The 20,408-nt window shown below is 40.0% G+C and overlaps 1 protein-coding gene across 1 annotated transcript; it reads right to left on the bottom strand.

Annotated features, from left to right (window-relative positions):
- Positions 1-18,673, bottom strand: LOC148361232 (carbohydrate sulfotransferase 12-like). Its single transcript, XM_088341976.1, has 6 exons — positions 18,518-18,673; positions 8,624-9,220; positions 7,328-7,470; positions 2,495-2,623; positions 2,229-2,421; positions 1-541 (listed from the first exon to the last, which is right to left on the bottom strand). Exons 2-6 carry the CDS (start codon positions 9,089-9,091, stop codon positions 266-268), a joined length of 1,209 nt encoding a protein of 402 aa, XP_088198102.1. The 5' UTR covers positions 9,092-9,220; positions 18,518-18,673; the 3' UTR covers positions 1-265.
- Positions 18,674-20,408: the final 1,735 nt, after the last annotated feature.

The raw sequence follows: 20,408 nt of genomic DNA, 5'->3' as shown, positions 1-20,408 counted from the left end.
TTGCTGCTCACATTTTTATTACCCTGCAAAATAAATCCTCATCACATTTCCTCTCACATATAATTTATCAAGAAACCCATAAAAGTGCTTCAACGAGGGCCAACAAAGTGTTCCAGAGTAGCTTTGACGCGAGTTTGCTGCATCAATACTCGGCTGAAACGAAAAATGAAAAATTAACACTGTCAGGCACTTGATGTCTCATGAGGTATTCACTCAAAACAAACAGCATTGAAGACATGGTGTTGGAAAGCTTTTTTTTTCTGGCCTACTGATTTTGCAGCACACTGTCGGGTTTGGGATAACCAAACAGCTCAAAGTCCGGTTGGTAAAGCTTGTACAGTTCGGTCCTCATTGAAACAGGAATCTGGGCAAACCAGTCTCTTTCCCAGCTAGCTGCGGTTCGGTTTCTCGCCCCCGAGGGGAAACGTAGAAGGTGGTCCACTTGCAAGAGCTTCAGAAGATGCTCGGCGTCCGTCTCCAGCGTTTCCAAGCGCCCGATGAAGTCGTACTTCACCTGGCACGGATGGCAAAGACGGTAGACCTAGAATCCAAAATACAGATGATGGTCACATTCAGCACACTGCAAATATCATTTATTTACTTGATTGTAAGTGTGAAATAGATTGTAAAGCGCTTGGGGGTGGGGGGTCTTCAGTGACTTAAAAAGTGCTATATAAATGCAGTCCATTTACCATTGTTACTTTTACACCTACACAGTTCTAATCTATGGACCAGGGGTGTGAAACTCATTTGGCTCAGGGGCCACATGGAAAAAAAAAAACTCTCACAGGGGCCGGACAAATAGGGAAGAGAGAGAGCAAGAGACAGAGAGAGAGAGAGACAGAGAGAGAGAGACAGAGAGAGAGAAAGAATTAAAGAAAGAAAGAATGGAAATGAGTGAAATACAAAGAGAGAGAGAGAGAATAGATACAGAGAAAGAAAAAAGAGAGAAAAAAGGGAGAGAGGAATAAGAAATTGAGAAGAAATAGAGAGAGAGATTGAGAGAGAAAATGGAGGGATAGAGATGCAAAAAAGAAAACAAAAAGATAGATAAAGAGTGAAAAAAAGCACAAAAGAGAGAGGGATTGGGAGAGAGAGAAAAGAAGAGTTAGAAGAAGATAGAGAAAGAAAGAAAGGAAGACAGAAATAAAGAAAGAAAGAAAGAAAAATAATTGAGATGAGGGAAATACAGAGAGAGAGACAAAAGAAAGAGAGAGACAGAGAGGGAGCGAGAAATAAGAGAGAGAAAGTGAGAAATAAAAATAGAGAAAATAAAAAGACAGATAGAAAGAAAGAGAGAGAGAGAGAGAGAGGGACGAGATACAGAAAAAGAGAGAGAGCGGAGGAACAGAGAAAGAAACAGAGAAAAGGGAGAGATAGAGTTGCAAAAAAGAGGGAAAGAAAACAAGAGGGATAGAGAAAGAGGGAAAGAGAGAAAAAAGGGAAAAAGATAGTGATTATGAGGAGGAGCCGCATAATTGACACCTTCGCTTTAGATTACGATTACTGCTATCCTTATATGCCCTTCCTGCAATGTCACAAATATGTCGTTTTTGAAGCTAAACCGCATAAAATGGTGCATTTATGTGAGTGTGCTGCACCTGCCAAAACAAAGTTTCCATTCGCACATGTTACACTTAAAGTAGTGGAACGGAACACATGCATGAGGTCATTTGTACACTAGTCTGGTCATTTACTGACTATAAAGTAAAAGGTGGTGATTGTTAACACTTGTATTTCTTGTCATATATAAAGGAATTGTACCTTCGTATTTGTTTATTTTTGACTTTGACAGTGGTGCCTTGTTTTTTCCACTCATACAGTATTTTGCTTCAATTAAATTGGCATGGTGTGCATGCCTAGGCCACTTGGGAGCAGTATAAAACTTACAAACAAGAACAAGTTTCCAAACTGACTCAGTACTGTATTACTCATTGTATACAAACGATTTTTCCCCGTGTTTCACAATGGATACAAGGTTTCACTACGTTGTTACCAATTACAATGAGAGCAATTTAATTCAATAACAAAAAGAAATACTTTTGACAAGCGGGTATTCCAACAGTTTGGAGGATTCCAGATCCGATCTAAAGAATTACTTTTAAATAATTGTTGGCAAGTAATTCGATGGTTATCTGTCAATTTATTTGATATGAACTTCGCGGTTCCACGTTCGCGGGTGGTTTTGTTCCCCATTACCCGCGATAACCGAGGGATTACTGTATAACCTGCCGCCAGTGTTCATTGAAGACGCTCTCCTTCTCCGTCTGGGCATCCAGCAGGTACGAGACAAACTGCTGGAAGGTTGGTTTGATCCCGGCTGCAAAGGCCTCAGCCGCCGTTTCCGGCAAACTTTCCGACAGGTTGCCGTAGCGACGCAGGATGACCGAACCGAATTGGCGATAGAAGTCCTCGTTGGGTCTGATGAACACATCACAAGTAGGTTCGAACGACTCTGCAGACCATAGTTTAGGCACCGATCCGGTTATCATACCTGCCGAATTTGTTCCTAAAGGCCGAGATGAGGCGGACAAAAGGGTCACGTACGAATAGGAACTTGGTGTAGTGCTGTAGCTTGAGAGCCATCAGGTGGCGGGACAGAGAACCGTAATGGCGCCAAAACCTGGTGGACACATTTGGAATGAGATGACTTTATTTTACATCTTAAAAGAATTGTCTTTATTGTCAATCAAACACGTAATAAAGACGAAAAAAGAAAAAAGAATGTCAGTATAATAGTCAACATGCCAATTATTGTGTTTTACCGATTCACAAGAACGAATATGCAGACTTTCCCCCCTGTGCTTGCATTAATAATAACAACAGCAATATGCTGCTCAGACTAAAGACACTATTTGTGACGGTTGCCATGGCGCCCAATTGTCCCTGCCCATATGGCGCCAGCTGCGGCTCATTAACAGATTGGCTTTCCGTCTTTTTAAGCTCAGTGCGCTTTCTCTTACTTTGTCAGTCCGTCAACGAACCTCTGCCCCGCAAGACGTGGGTTCTGACTCAGTCCTGTTTTCCTGTTGGTGTTTCCAGTCCGGTATTGTTCCCGTTTATTGTTATCAAAGTCCAGTTTCGTATCTGTCTATTTTTGTCCTGTTTATTATTCTCTACAGTTTTCGTTCCCGTCTAGTTTGTCCTGTTTGATTTCGATATCCTGTTTCAATCCTGTCTGTCCCGTCCTGTCCGGTATCGACCCAATCCGTCCGATATCTACTTGGGCAGTTGGTATCGATCTCGTCGGCCTCTGGCTTCCTATCAGTTCATGCCAGACTGCTGCCTAACGTGTATGACTCCCCATTTCCCGTAAAATAAAAGGCTTGTGTGAGAACGTCACGCGTTTGGGTCCTGATCCTGCTCTGGTTCTTGACACTATTTGAATGAATAAATAATGGAAATGCAAACAAAATCATTTTTGAGACGAACCGCTAAAAGAGGCAACTGAAAATCAGGCTAAAAAAGCCTACGATGAATTTAACAAGAATAACGCTCAAATTCAGGCTCAGGGAACTGCCTCGAAGTACTACTTTTAGGGTGTATTCCTGATTATTGAAATAGCAAAAGTACAACTTCTAAAAGGGACACTATGTCATATTTGACCACTAGATTTTCCTGTATTGTATAATGCAACCAAAAATTAGTGCAACAGAACAGAAAGAGAAAGGCCAACTACTGAAAGTACGGAATTTCACTTTTAGGATTTTTGCTTACCGTTTTTGAGATACTTGGGTACTCCTAACAGGAAATCAGTGGACAATTTTGTCAGCTCCCTTTAGGCAAGCCTCGTGTTATGTAAAATAAATGCTAATTTCTCAACCTAAAAATATTTTTAAAAGTGCATGCTTAAATGATAGTTCATGTATTTTTGCTTGTTATTATATTTTTATAAATTATGTTTTTATAGCACTAGTAGAGGCTAAATATTATACACTGTCCCTTTAATCTAAGTAAACCTTTGAATATCGCAATCAGGGCTGGGTATCAATACAATTATCTGGACATTTTAAATACAATCCAAAAGCGTTTGATTTGGTTCAATTTAATTAATGGTTTGTTAATTTATTCCTATACATAAGCCATTATATCAAAATCAATTATTTTTACATATTAAGGAATAGAAAAAAAGTTATTAAATTTCAAATTGATATGTGGAGGGAAAAACTGGACAAACTATCATTTATTTTTTTGTTAAAGACAATAACAATAAATGAAAAAAATAATAAAGGAAATTAGTCCAAACAAAATCGCTTTAAATGTAAAAAAGAAAAGAAAATAGCTACACACATACAACAAAAACAGGAACTTAAATGGCATGTTCACCTTAATAAAAAAAAACATTGTTTTTATATCATTTTGAATCAAAGGAAAATTGAAAAATAAAATATCAAAACATACTAAAAAGTTTAAAGGTGCTGTCCGGAATTTGGAAATGTTTTACTTGCTGACGACATCTACTGGGAAATTATCTTGATTTCTATCTATCTATCTATCTATCTATCTATCTATCTATCTATCTATCTATCTATCTATCTATCTATCTATCTATCTATCTATCTATCTATCTATCTATCTATCTATCTATCTATCTATCTATCTATCTATCTATCTATCTATCTATCTATCTATCTATCTATCTATCTATCTATCTATCTATCTATCTATCTATCTATCTATCTATCTATCTATCTATCAATCTATCTATCTATCTATCTATCTACCTACCTTGGTCATATCTCACAAGAGGGGTGACCGACAGCAAGACAAACAATACAATAACAAAGAAAATAAATTTAAAATAAAATAAAAAAAGGGAAAAATAGCAAAGAACACACAAAAAATTTTGGACCATGGCCAACCCAAATGCCCAAACACCCAAACAAGTTAGGCTCCTCGGCACCTGAGTTGGTCATGCTTTCGTCCCTCCAGATGAAACGGGACACAAGAAAGCGGCCATGTCACTCAGGTCAACTCTTCTGTTCAACAGCAGGGCCCAACAGGTTTCACTGGTTTACCCCTGCCGCATCATACGGGTGCCCTGCCCATCCCTTAGAACGTATCCAAACATCCCACTATCCTTTTATATCACCTCTCCACTCATTCCTATCACCAACAAAAATTATTATCCATCCATCCATTATCTGTACCACTTATCCTCAGTAGGGTCGCGGGGGTGCTGGAGCCCATCCCAGCTATCTTAGGGCAGTGGGCAGGGGACACCCTGAACTGGTTGCCAGCCAGTCGCAGGGCACACAGGGACAGAGAACTTACTCGCTCATTCACACCTACAGACATTTTGGACCGGCCAATTAACCTAACATGCATGCTTTTGGAATGTGGGAGGAAATCTTGATTATTCCGTTTTGAACCATTAGATAAGTTTAAAGTTTAGTGGACACTCAAAAAAGGAGAAACGATATTGAAGGATTTTGGGCTTGCAAGGAAAACAGGAGGCCAAGCCTCAACTCCAACCTGTTCTAAAAGGGTCTCCCCTGAGCCCTTTCTTTTTATTAAATCTCCAAGGTTACAAAGCAGATCTGTCCTAAAACAAAAGAACAAAAACAGGATTGGCTCATAGTGACAATGATGTAAACAGTAGTCAATAGTCAAAAAAACGAACACCAGTGAGCAATAATAGTTGAAATAACTATGTGGACTCCTATGGAATCTCTTTACAGGAGTCCGATATCAAAAACAGAAAAAGACTTATCAACTAGCAAGAGCTCAATGGCTAACCTCTTAGGGATCCCTGACCCATTAAAAACCTTATATAAATATGTACATTTGACTGCAAGCTCCAAGTCCAGATTTTGCAAAAAACAAGACACAAATGTGTCACGGGAAGGGTCCGCTAAGAGAGTTCACCGAGTCGGGCACTTAGAAGCGGGCTGACATGACACCGACTTGCAAAGAAAGGTCGGCCTGTGCTGCATGCTCCTTGCACTCTCTTCCTCCGCCTCAGTAAATAACTCCCTTTCGGCCCACGGACGCTTGCCAAAACACGTGCGCTAATATAAACCTTAAGGTGGGAACTTCACACGCACGCTGCTCAGAGGAAAATTTTTACGTTAGGGGAGGAACAGGGTCATTCGGTCTTTTGTCTGGCTGAAGATAGAGCAAGGATAACGGCAATGCCCAATCATGATATTACTAAGCAAGTTCATTATTTCCTTGAGCACATTTTTAGTATATTATTATTTGGTGAAGCGTGTCAGATCCTAAGGATATAACTGACACATAAATATGGATCATGTCTTACTTCATGATCACAATATTTTTAGTCATGGTACCAAAGGCGAATGTTGGGCCTAAAATGTCAGTCATTACATTTGGCCCGGACTTCTCTCTTGCGGACTTTTTTTCCTTTTTTCTAAATTATTCACCCGTCATTGTACTTTGTTTCTTTTTCTTTGTGGAGGATCTGCAAAAGATTCCGCCCCACTCTTGTAATTCCGTCCCCTTCTATCGATGGCCTCTCAAGTCCTTCATTACCATTGTCATCTCATGTCATCATACTTCGTGGCTTTGGCAAAGAATAATGGATAAGTTGTCACGGTTGCCATGGCGCACAATTGGCCCCGCCCGTGTGGTGCCAGCTGCGGCCCGTTGACAGATTGGCTTTCCTTCTGTTTAAGTTTAGTGTTCTCACTCTCCGTTTGTCAGTCCGTCAACGAACCTCTGCCCCGCAAGACGTGGGTTCTGACTCGGTCCTGTTTCCTGTTGGTATTTCCTGTCCGGTATTTTTCCCGTTTATTTTGTCCTGTTTAATATCGGTTTACAGTTTTGTTCCTGTCTATTTTTGTCCTGTTTATTATTCTCTCCAGTTTTCGTTCCCGTCTAGATTGTCCTGTTTAATTTCGATATGCTGTTTCAATATCAATCCTGTCTGTCCCGTCCGGTATCGACCCCATCTGTCCGATATCTGCTCGGGCAATCGATATCGATCTCGTCGGTCTCTAGCTTCCTGTCTGTCCACGCCAGACCGCTGCCTAACGTGCATGACTCCTCATTTCTCGTAAAATAAAAGCTTGAGTGAGAAATGTCACGCATTTGGGTCCTGATCCTGTTCCGGTTCATGACAGTAGTGTGTGTTTTTGCCCTACAGATGTCGTTAAATTGAAATTCACTTTAATTATATTTCATGTATTTTTTCTTATTATTAAACTCAATATTACTTTTTTTATGAATGAAGTCATTTTCTCCACTAGGAGGCACTAAAAAATACAGTATCCCTATAATAGTCTTTAAAAATAGTACACATAATAAAGATATCTTGATAACACGGAACAAAAACACTATTTTGCTGCCTGATTATGTGTCATACTTGGCAAAAGTGAGATGAAGCGAGGAATTGTGTACGAGGTCCGGGGGGACTGATTCCGGGTCGGTGTATGGTTTTCCTGAGGCGGGCGAGACCAAAGACTGGGACAGGACCACCATCACCCTCTTCCAGTTGGTGCAGGCCACCTGAATGAACACAGATACATTATGATCCGTTAGTCATTTGTATCAATTATTACATTTTTTGGGATGATGGGAAGTAGATGAGGGATGTTATTTTCAGTTAACAGCAAGTTGCAAAATGGTTACTACTAAGATGAGCAACTTCTTGTCACGACCAGAACGGACTCAGGACCCAATTGCGTAACGTTTACCACAAGTTTTATTGAAAGAAAGAGGAAGGGCTGCGCCCACGATCCGCTACTCTTTCCTTCAATAAAACTTGTGAGAAACATAACGCAATTGGGTCCTGTTTCTGTTCTTTCCGTTCTGGTCCTGACATTTTCTTTGTTAAAATGTCTCCCAACTTCTTTTCAACTCAAATTCTATATTTCATTAAATATAGCTACCTATAATTAAGGATCAATAACAAAAAGTACAACTGTATATTTCCATTTCCTTTTGGAAACTACAACCAGCATGTTTGAATTTTTAATGACAAGAATATATGGATATGTTTTTTTATTTAGTAAATTAATTGGCCAAATCCTATGTTCATAATTAACCTGCACATAGTTACGATAACAATTACAAATACAATTAAAATGTCTGGCTTGAGACGTATCTAAATTTAAAATTTACGGTGAAGGAACTGTGTAGGGCAGCACGGCAGCACAGTGGTTAGTGTGTGTGCGGCAGTCTGATGTCATGAGATCGGACCTTCTTGTGTGGTTTGCATGTTCTCCCCATGCTTGCGTAGGTTTCACCCCACATCTCAAAAACATGCATGTTAATTGGAGGGTCTTAATTGTCCCTTGGTGTGAATGAGCAAGTGAGTTGTCTGTCTCCGTCTGCCCTGGGACTGGCTGGCAACCAGTTCAGGGTGTCCCCTGCCCACTGCCCAAGGATAGCCGGGATTGGCTCCACCCTCCCCTGCGACCCTACTGAGGATAAGCGGTGCAGATAATGGATGGATGCATGGAACTGTGTATTAAGTGTGGGCCATCTAGTGTTGACTTAATAGGATGCAAGTTAGCGAGAACTCACTGGAGCGGCTAATAAAAGCGGGAGAAGCTGACAAAAGCTAGCAAGCGACAAGCGATAGGACTCAGCAACAGCCGCCTGCAGGTCCCAGCTGAAGAAGGTTGGTGGCGTTCGACATGGTCGGAGTATTCTCTACCTTGGGGACATAGCAGTAGATGATCTGATGCGTGTCATCCACTATCAGGTGATCCAATTCCCTGTTTGGAATCTGCTCGAATGCACGGGTCCTTCCGGGAAAGTCCATCCCTGAACACACATCCATGATCCTCCGCTTCCTCGCCATTTGATCCCTACTTCCGCCCTCATTCCTTTCCTCAACTTCTATGGGGTCCTGGCTACCCATTTGCGGTCGCTCTCTCCCCTCCGCGCTTTTGTTCGTCGCTGCTGGAGCCCACCTGGTAGTGGATATTCCCGCAAAGGATGCCGGAACTGTTACTGTCTGGTGCGAGGGCCCTGTGGCTGCTTGCGGGCAACACTCGAGTTTACGATCTCGCAGAGGGTAGAGGTTAAAGCCGCCGACGTCATCCCAGTAGGCGATGATGAGCAGGATGACGAACAGAGAGCCCAGAATGAAGGCGGCGCGAAATCCGCGCCACGTTCCCATGGTTGAAGTGCGGAAGCTGCGGGAACTGCGAGGCCCGAGATTGGTTCAGAAAAGAGGAAGAGGTTATCTGAGCTCCATGGTGCGGGACGTCTATCGCGGAAGGGGACACTTCCTGCTCCTCAACTGCAGCTGAAACAAGAAGGAAATGTGATTAAGACTCTGATTCAGGCCAAGTGTTGATTTAAGTGCAGTTTGAGAGGTCTCAGTGAAAGGAAAGGAGCAGTTGATAAATGAGGAAATGATGTTTGTGCTGTCATAGTGCTCGGTGGTTAATTAACTCACAGACAAGAAAGTGAAATATGATTTAGCATCGAGTGTGATTACGTTTAAATCTAAAGTCTCTAACCTTTTTCAAGCAGAGGGCTACTTTTTGCTATTAGTAAGCGCAAAGGGCACACAGTTTGATGTGCATTTCTAAAATGACAACTTATCTTGTCATTATTATGTTGTTACTATGTTATTACCAGGTTTTTTATTGGAAGTAGGGCCATTTAGACTCAGTCAAGCACTAGAAGAAGAATTTTACTCGAAAATCACAATGACCTAGAACTGGTGAGCTATTTTTATAACAAGTTCGCGTCTGCCTCAGATGTCCTTAGGTGCCTGTGGGCACCACGTTGGAGACCCTTGATTTAAATCAATGTTGCAAGATAGTAATACACAGTTTTTCAAACCCCAAAAATATGATTATTCAAGAGGAAGAGTATGCATTATTTGACCACTAGACGACGCTGTATTGTGTAGTGCACATGGAAATAAGTGTTAAAAATACAAGGAAGAATACAAACTACGGAGACTCAGAGTGACCAAGCCGTACCATTTTTGTTGCCTAGCTTTTACATTACTGAAATGACTTTACCTGAGTTTCACATTTTCAAAGGAACAGTGAATGTTTTTCGACCACTCGGTGTCACTGTGTTGTGTAGTGCAACTAAAAACGAGAGCTAAAAAGCCCAATGAAAATACAAACTACGGACACTCGAAGTGACCAAACATTTCACAAGGTTTTTGTGTTTTTGGGTAGTTAGTAACGAGCTCGCGCACGATTATGTCAGCTCCCTCTGAGTGGGGCTAGTGTTATTTAATATAAACGCACATTTTTTGACCTATAAGTACCGTATTTTCCGCACTATAAGGCGCACCTAAAAGTCTTAATTTTTTTCAAAAGCTGACCATGCGCCTTATAATACAGTGCGCCTTATTTATGGATCAGTATTAAATCGCAAAGTCTTCCAACTACCGGTAACTTGCAGCCGCCGACTAGATTTTCCCCCGAACTCCAAGTAGTCCGCACACGCACCGGCGTTTCATTGGCTAACCAATGTGTCAATCATCATTTGAATCGATCACTATTGGCTAAAGTTATTCGGAGGTCAAGGGGCGGATCCTTTTTATCATTTACAGGCTGGCATTGGCCTAAACGGCAAAACAAAGCCTGCAATTGGCCGAAAAAGATGTGTCAATCATCATTTGAATCGATCACTATTGGCTAAAGTTATTCGGAGGTCAAGGGGCGGATCCTTTTTATCATTTACAGGCTGGCATTGGCCTAAACGGCAAAACAAAGCCTGCAATTGGCCGAAAAAGATGTGTCAATCATCAGTTGAATCGATCACTATTGGCTAAAGTTATTCGGAGGTCAAGGGGCGGATCCTTTTTATCATTTACAGGCTGGCATTGGCTGAAGCGGCAAAACAAAGCCTGCAATTGGCCGAAAAAGATGAATGCGTATAGCACATCGTTGACGGCATACAGGAAGCATTTTTTTTACTATTCTGTATTTGTAAATATTTTATTCTCCTGGATTTACTAAACTCACAGATATAAGAGGACCATGGCTGCACATTATTATTGAACACAACGACTTCGGTGAGCTACTTCGGCTTTATATTTTCCCTGTATCTTGTTTCAGACTGAACTCGATGTTTCTGTGATAAGCAGTGCAGATAATGGATGGAATGGAGTGTCTATTTTTAAATTAAACTCAATTCCAAGTGTTTATTGTCATATGCACAGTAAAGTTGCGAGCGAAAATAGAAACTAAGGAATGGTTGGCATTTCTTGAATCCCAAGACTTTAACCTTCCGAATGATGGAACGATGCATTTGAGTGACATCGTACGGACACCGCATCCGCACGTGTTCTCGACACGTATTTGCATCTTTGCAAGCTCTCGGAATGTTAAGGGGGTAATAAGTTTGACTGAACTATCTGACTGTTTTGTCGACGTTCCCATTGTAGCGCCTTATAATCCGGTGCGTCTTATGTATGTCAAATATAGGACCAAAAACTATTTTTTCGGGGTGCGCCCTATAACCCGGTGCGCCTTATAGTGCAGAAAATACAATATATTTACAACAATACGATTGCTCATGTGTTTTTGTATTTTATTTAAATCATTTTTTTTAAATAAATTAAGTAAATAATACACAATGTCCCTTTCAAATATATGTGTAAGGGAAATTATAGTTTGATTATAGTTTGTATGTGCCTTTGTATGATTTTATCCTCAAAAGAACCTTAACGAAGCCACAGATTATATCAAGGTGCTGTTTGTATTCTTGCAAGAATTGTATCCTGTTGGGGCCCGCTAACTATTTATCAAGATGGCCTTCACTTTGTTGCTGGGAAGTCTGGGGAAGAGCTTGCCTCCCTTTTCCTACTCCCTTGACTTCACAGTGACGCATTGTACCTTTCGTGTTACAAAGTTTCACTTTCCTTATTGCTCATTTATTAAGCTCGCACGCCATCTAGCGACAAACATGTGATTTCTGTCTAAACCAATCACATTTGTATCATGTAATCATGTGACATCGCTTTAGCCAATCAGATGTGTTGCTTTATGCCTGTGTTTTCAATAAATGAGTCTCTAGCCATTGGGGGTGTGTGATTCCTGCCTGAGCCGATCTTGAAAGCAGATCTAGGAGACAGCTCAGATGGGACGCGCGTCTAATGGAAGGGCTATCAAAAACCTAATCTCTGACTCAGAGTGTATTCATTTTTCATCCTGATACAATCTCGAGTTTTAACCTTGACAGTATACATTTTACATTCTTCATCATTTAAAATGTTGGTAAATTTTGTGCAGTCCAGACTCTTAGGGGTACTTACTTTTCTGGATTTTCCTCAAAAAAACATTAAATGTCGTGATAAAATCCACAGATTTGTTTGCGTTTTCTGTTTTAAACCTCAACTATGTTATTGTTGACTGCAATACAGACAAAAACACACGCAAAAATCTGAATATAATTGAATCTCATTTTAATCTATGTTCCCATGTTCCACCAAGGGTGTCCAATCTGATATTGACATCTGACATCATCCAAAATCTCTGATATTTTCATCCAGAATTCTTTGGATGGAGCATCCAGAGGCAACTGTTCCTCTGATGGAATTGGCTTTTTGCATTGACCAGGGACATATATAGTTGTGTATATTATTGGGTATTGTGTAGTGCAACTGAAAATTAGTGATAAAAAACACAAGGAAGAATACAAACTGAGGAAACTCCATCAATTTACTTCTCCTTTTTTTGCTCAGCCTTTTGGAGGTTTTAGGCTACCTGTAGCAGCAAGATGTCCGGCAATAAGGTCAGTTGCCTCTAGGTGAGGCTCATGTTAAGTAGCACATTTCTCAATCAAATAGTATTTTTTTTTTAAATGCACATTTATATGATAGCACTACCATCCCGACCACCGATCTGTTTTGCCCTGTTTCCCGCCTGATACCTGTTGCTGACCTCTTTTCCGAACTCGATACCACCCTTGCTCTCCCGTCCCGGCTAGTGACCAGTATCCCTTCAGTCTACGATTATCCTCGCTCGACACGGAAGCACCACTTCCGCGTTCCCGCCACCTGCAACCAGTGTCCGTCGATCCTTGGATCGTGGAAGCAAGCCCTGCTCTCCCTCTTTATCAATAAAACTGAGTAAACGAACGCTACTGGTTCCTGTCTCCGTTTCTGGCTTGTGACAAGCTCATATATTTTTGCTTATTATTCAACAGAATATCGTTTTATTTTAACAGATAGTTTTCCTCACGACTAGAGAGCACTAAATAATACACACTGCCCCTTTAATGATAAATATTTAAACATGAATTTATTTAGGGTTTATCTAGCACTCTTTTTTAAATCATAACCTCCTTATGCAGAAGGATTACCGTACAAAGATGCCAAAATAGGACACCATCTGGTCTCACATAATCCGCAAAATTCTCACTGCGCCATTTTAATGAACAGTTTCTAACATTTGTCACTGCAAGAGTCATTTTTGCCCGAGCGTTTTATTTCCGAATGAGACATTCAGGTGGCCGCATAGTTCAATGATATGGGTTTGAATCATTCTAAATATGTTTTTTGTGAATGTCAGAAGAAACGCTTGTTTTTCTTTAGGAGCTCTGCAACCAGCATAACATAGATTGTACACTTGTCACGCAAGTGTCCAGTTCAAAACCAAGGACGGAATGTGCTGGACTCATCCCACAGCCTTGTGCAGTGCAACTAAAGAAAACATGATTAAAACAACGCAGTGTTAGATAATTGCACCCCACTCTACCCTCGTGAGCTCTTTTTGTTCGTTTTTTTTTTAATGGAGGGGGAAAGTGTCCCGTGGGAGGGGGGCATGTGGGAAGTACACAAGCCCTTCTGTGAGTTATGGACTATCACAGAAGTGCGAACAAACGGAGGCGAGGGGGTGGCTCTTTGCTGGAGTCCATCTCAAACAAAGTTTCCCACCCTTTTTATTGGAGCCAAAACACATATTTGGAAGTGGTGGACCGTGAGGGCCTGCAAGGTCTTCTCTGCTGGCCTAAAAAATATCTGCATCATGTGTTCATTATATTTTGTTCATTAATACTGTTAGATAATGATTAACGCTGTTTTTGTGGTTTGCTTCAGCTTCCTTTCCATGCATCTATGTGATATTGCTGTGGGTTTAGCCAGTCAAATTTCAAATTGGTTCAAATTTGGATCTTGGAAGGTATAGAGAAACAATCTTTACATATTTTATCTGAGTTTATATTAAATTCACAATGTGTATTATTTGACCAATACATGCAACTGCAGGGTGTAGTGCAACAAAAAAGCATTCCTACAAAGCACAAGGAAAATTACAAACTATGGAGACACAAAGTGACCAAAACACCCTATTTACTTTTCATATTTTTGCCCGGCTTTTTTGAGGTATTTGGGTATCTGTAACATCAACATGGTGGACAAATATGACAGCTTCCTCTTGATGAGGATAACGTTATATAAAAATGAAACTAATTTCACAACCTACGAGCACTTTTTAAAAATGCGCGTTCATGTGATAGTTTGCTTATTTATATTTAATTCAGTGGTTCTCAACAGGTGGGTCGGGACACAAAAGTGGGTCATGGGGCTCTTCCTTTGCAAAATAATGCTAAGAAAAAAGAGCAATCGCCATTTCATGCACCAGAAAGGTTTTTTCTACACAGATTATATTTTATTGTAGACAAATCTAATAAGGTGAAATAGTTTGTATTCATTGAAAATGCAGCTAAATGAGCGTTAAAGGGACCATTCGTATTATTTGACCACTAGATGCCGCTGTAATGTGTAATACAACAGAAAACGAGTGCTAAAAAGCACAGGTTAAAATTTGAAATACGGAAACACGAAGTGACCAAAGCATGACATTTTGCTTCTCATTTCCAAAAGAAAAAAAGAAAAAAGGAAAGATACAAGAAAAATAAGAAAGATGAAAAACAAAAACAAAAAGTAAAAAATGCAATAAAAACTAAAAATAAAAAACAAGGAAAAGAAAAAGTAAGAAAAGAAAGAAGGGGAAAGGAAAAAGAAAAAGAGGAAAACAATAACCAAGATTTTCTTGAGCTTTTTCTCTTTTTTTTGGCCGTAGCAACAAGATTACCGAAAATTACGTCTGCTCCCTCTACGAAAGGCTTATGTTATGTCAAATTAAAAAATGATTTCTCAACCTTAGATTATTTTAGAAAATACATGTTTATATGTGTTACTTGTATTTTTGCTTATTTAAATCAATATTGTGTTTTATTCTTTATTTTTTTTACCACTAGGAGGCACTAAATCAAACACCAATGTGCCTTCAAAGGGAATATTCCTTTTTTGGGTCGGGGCTCGTAATTAGGTAGGTCGGTGGGTCCTCAAGTCAGACAAGTTGAGAAACACTGAATTAAATCATTTTTGCTGTTGTTTTTTAAATGAATGACATTTTTAATTGTATTTTTTACAACAAGGAGATACTACATATCACACACTGCGCCTTTAAGCTATACGTTGGTTTGGTTTAACTTTCCTGAGAAACTGTCATGTTATTGTGTTAAAGTGAATCTGATATGATTACATATACAAATGATAATATGTGATTCATTTTTCATGCTATACTCCATCATAATCATTCGGTTTCCTGAATGTATTACAGACGCTCCCCTACTCAAGACCATTCGACTTACGCAAAACTGTAGATAAAAACATTTTTTTCAGAATGTCGAAAAAATATCCGGACATTGCTGTAAGTAAGATTTTACATTCTGTGCACCTTTTTCCGAGTAGAGGACAGTTCTGTAGTGCTTCTTTTAGCGGATACCGGCGTGTAGTGGCGCTGTGAGAAGTCACCCGGCATCTTCCCCGAAGAAGAAATCTGGCTTCTACTTCCAAGTTCGTGTGTAAACATACAGTATTGTACTGTATCTAGCACGCTAAGAACTTTGATGTTTGTATTGTTTAATACCTCGTGCATCCATTCAATATGGTTTGTGTAAAGTGTAAAGAAAAGTTGAGACATTTCTTTGGAAACGAAAGTGGAATAGGAAAGCTTGATGCGGTTGAGAAAATGGTTAGATCGCTTTTTTTCGGCCACTTTCTACCACGGATAAAGAAGTCGCCTTACTCTTGAAGTCCACCTTCCAAAAGTAAGTTAAACTCAACTTTATATATCTTTATAGAGCATATCATTTAATGAAATGTTTATTTTTTTAGTACAAAACAATACAGGTTAGGTACACAAGCCTTAAACATACTTATATAAACCTTAAACAAAATATAGCATATCTCATTCGTAAGTAGGGCAGCGTCTGTATTGTGAAAAGCGTTTCGACTGTCAAGGGGACAGGACGAAGATAAGCGCCGGATGCTTCCCGAAAGCCTTTTTTTTCTTTCTGCTTTTCTCAATTGTTTCATAAAGTCGTTGATTTCATTGTAACCTTGTTTTTGGATGAACAGGAAACAAATGTCAATAAATCAACCAATGTCCCTCTATGTATTCTTTTTTAACTGTTTGGTAATTGGATAATTTCTCACAGCATGTCGTGCCACGACAAACAACACAGTGTTTTCGAATTGCTACTCAAGCGAGACTATTAATGCAGATATCAGATTCAAGGCCTCAGGGCTGCGTCACACAGCACGCTACATTTAAATCATGTTTCCTGTCAAATGAATTTGCACCAATTTGCCATTTTATAAATATCACAAAAGGTTCCTCCACTAAATTCTTTAACAACATTTGAATAATGTTAGTATTTTCTTAGCAAATGTGTTTTGGATTTCCAATATCACATTAGTTGCAAGATCACGATAAATCTGTGGTGTCAAAACTACGGACCAGGGGTTATTTCCAGCCCACATTTCATTGTTAAGCAGCCCAATAAATATTCTGATTTTCAGCCTCATTTTTGTTATTTTTCCAAAAACACTGAGAATAAAGTAGATAAAGTAAAATCTTTATATTTTACATTGCTGTTTTAATCAGTATTTTACAAAAAAAACTTGGAAAAAAAGTTAGAACGTAAATCTGTCACCATCAGAACGGAATTAGGACCCAGATGCATAACGTTAACCACAAGTTTATTGAGATAAAGAGGAAAGGCAGCGCCTGCGATCCGGTGCTCGCTGGACGCGGGAAGCAAGCCGCTCACAGAATCGGAACGCGTTCCGAATGCGGAAGTAGGTCTTCGAGAGCATGAGATCGTGGTGTCGAGGACGGAAAAATAGGTCAATAGGAGACAGGAGAGAAAAACGCGGTCGGGATCAAAAACGGGTCGTAAGCCGGGACGGGAAAGCAAAACGTGGTCGGGGTAAAAAAACGGGTCGTAGCCGTAGACATACAGGGAAATCAGGAACGGACAGGTGGAAAACAGGTTCAAAAAGCGGGACCGACGGGAGTCAGAGTCAAAGTGCTTGCCTTGTAGAAACAGAGGTTTGCTGACGGACTGACAACATTCGAGTGAAAGGATTGAGCCTAAATAGGACGAAGAACCTATCAGGAAGCCCGCAGCGGCTGGCGCCAAACGAGCGTGCACAGGTGAAGTTAATCTGTCATCATGACAAAATCTTTTTATTTTGTTTTCCTTATTTTAAGTATGCTTACTGTATTTTTTTCTAAAATATTTTGGGAATACGCTGAATATAAAACTATAAAGCAAATAATGTAAAAAATAAGATGAAAACTTGCATGTGATTTTGCTGTTTTAAATTATTCTACAAAAAAAAAAATCTGTTGTAATGTAGTACCGGTATGTATATGTTTATTGTAACGCCACAAAAAATGCTCATTTTAATTATTATTTTTGTTATATATTTAGGGAAAAAACAGGAAAAGACACTAATAAAACTCGAAAACCAGATTGCAGCAAGACCGTTAACCAAAAAGAATAACCTGCATTGCTTCTTTCACCACGATGTGCTCAAATGATAAGAAAAACGTTACACTGTCAACTCGGGCAACACGGTCATTTAACCTTTAACGGAAATAAAATAATGACAATAATCTTTAAAAAGACGGACGGGTGGTGTATATCGAGATTTCTTAATGAAAAGGGTGTGCCTTGGCTCATCAAAAAGGTTGAAAAACACTAGTGTAGAAGACTTTGGAGGTGCGTGCGTGGAAGCAAGTAGAAAAAACATCTGCCGGTGGAACGCCTGATTTGGTTAGCAAAATAAGCAAAGAGGAGACTTGCAGCAGCTACTGAACTGGAAAGTGGAAAAGAGTGGAACATGTTGTTTTCTTCCCCTTGTGTGTGGTTCCTTTCCAAACACTCCACGTAGACTCCATACTTCGATTTCAACATCAACCGAGTGACACATTAGGATGCCTTGTTATTGACGTTTATCGTCCGAAGACTCGTTTACGATTTTTATTATCCCGACGCTTATAAACGCCTAACAATGTGACCTTTCATGCGTAAAAACGATTTGGCGCCAGTCTTCCATCACAAGTAGCCGCCGTCGGAGGAGGGGGGGAGCTCCACTCCTCCCGCGAATCCTTTCATCCAGCTCCCGTAAAGGAATGGAAGAAAGCCCGCTTGTGTTCCCTTCACTCCGCAAGCATCTCCAAGACGTTGAAAGTCCGTTAAATTGGACGTTTTGTTGTTTTAACAAATATAATTGAGGGATAAGTAACAAAAGTGGGATTTTTGTACTTACCCGGTGGATGTGCTCCATGGTGCCGACAGCGGAGTGTTGACGTCCTTGTGCCCGGTGAGGAGAGAAGCCAGGCGGGCTTTGAGGGGAGGGCTTCGGGTTCGGGGAGACTTGGGGCGGCCAGAGCGCCACGAGATGTGGAGAACGTCTCGCGAGATTTGTCACACTCTAGCACACAAGTGAGCGCGCCAAACCGCAAATGATATACGCGTGATTATACAGGATGAATGCTTTCTAGTGCGTAATTTTCTATATTTGCATATTGGGGGGAAGGATCCAAAGTGATTTTGTGTTTTGACAGTGGAGTAAAACAGAACAAGGGTATCTGGTCGTTTTTTTTAATGCTCGCTTTATTGAGGGTTCATATATCTTATTCATGGACAACTTTATCTATCTATCCATCTATCTATTTACCGTGGTCATATCCCCCAAGAGGGGTGACCGACAGCAAGACAAACACATACAATAAGAAAGAGAATAAAATAAGGGTAAAAAACAAAAAACACTCAAAATTTTTTGGACCATGGCCAACCCGAATGCCCAACCACCCAAACAAGTTAAGCACCTCGGCACCCAAGTCTTGCTTTCGTCCCTCCAGATGAAAACGGGACACAAGAAAGCGGCCATGTCACTCGGGTCAGGGTGACACAACACACGCTTCTGTTCACCAGCAGGGCCCGACAGCTTTCACTGTTTTACCCCTACCGCATCATACAGGTGCCGTGTCCATCCCTTAGAAAGCGCCAAAACATCCCACTATCCTTTTACAACACTTCTCCACTCATTCCTATTACCAACAATGGACAACTTTAACACCTTAAAATCACTTTAAAAGCAAATTTTCAAGTTCACCTGTCCTCTTAGCGGCAATAACACTTTAAATGACGATGGCATATAAACTAATGCCATCTGCCGTTTATCACTAGGAAATGCAATTGCAAAGAAAAGCCACCAGAACAGAGGAATCAGCATCATTGTATTATTTACATTGTATTATCTATTCATTTTGTGTGGTCTATAGCATTGTTTTTCAACCAGCGTTCCGTGAGACCTTGTCTAGTGTACTGTTGGAATTTGCCAAAATTTTATTTTTCGCAAAAAATTAGGTCTTATTTCAGTATTTTTGCTATCTTCAGACAAGGAAATGTAATAGTCATCCATATCAGTAGGTGGCAGTAGATTTTTATATACCAATTATCTGCTCATGAGGTAGCATTGCACATTTAATAACTTAATTTGTTTAACAAAGCGGTTTTAGATTGCACTGTAAAAAAAAACAAAGCACATAATTCTGAAGTATAATTTTCTTTTTATATCCCAATTATCTGCTTATGAGGTTATAGAGAAATACTTTACATAACTTTTTTTTCAAACATAACTTCATTTTCGACAGACTGTGTGCCTCAGAACTTTCTCAGACTGCTGAGAAACAGCAACAATTTCAAGAATTTACAATCACGTCACTCAAAATTCAAATTATATTATAGCATTTAAATTCAAGCATTTTCAAGGATTTCAATTACCTGTACCAACTCTGAACACTAAAGAATCAGCAAACCTCACAATGTTGTTTTAACTATTTACTGGATGCCAACATATTTAAATGTACATCTGTGGCGCATTTTTCTGCACGACATAGAAATAGTTGGTCTTCTCCAAGAGTGCCAAGGTTCAACGTGGGAGGAAACCAGAGGGAAAACCTGCACATGCAGCAGGAGAACATACAAACTTAACACAGGGTGGGAAAGAGCAAATTGAAGCTGGTATTTCGTTTTGTTAGTTACCTTGTACTTATTTGAATCCTTTCACTTAGAAAACAGAAGAGGACTTTCATGGGTTGTAATAAGTCACATGACCTTGCAAGCAGCTAAAATTTTCTGCAGGGCTTAAAAGA

Source organism: Urocampus carinirostris, chromosome 8 (assembly GCF_059441175.1).
Source record: "Urocampus carinirostris isolate Australia breed hairy pipefish chromosome 8, RoL_Ucar_1.0, whole genome shotgun sequence".
Lineage (NCBI taxonomy): Eukaryota > Metazoa > Chordata > Actinopteri > Syngnathiformes > Syngnathidae > Urocampus > Urocampus carinirostris.
The sequence above is the reverse complement of the archived record's forward strand: the minus strand, read 5'-3'. Positions and strand labels throughout refer to the sequence as shown.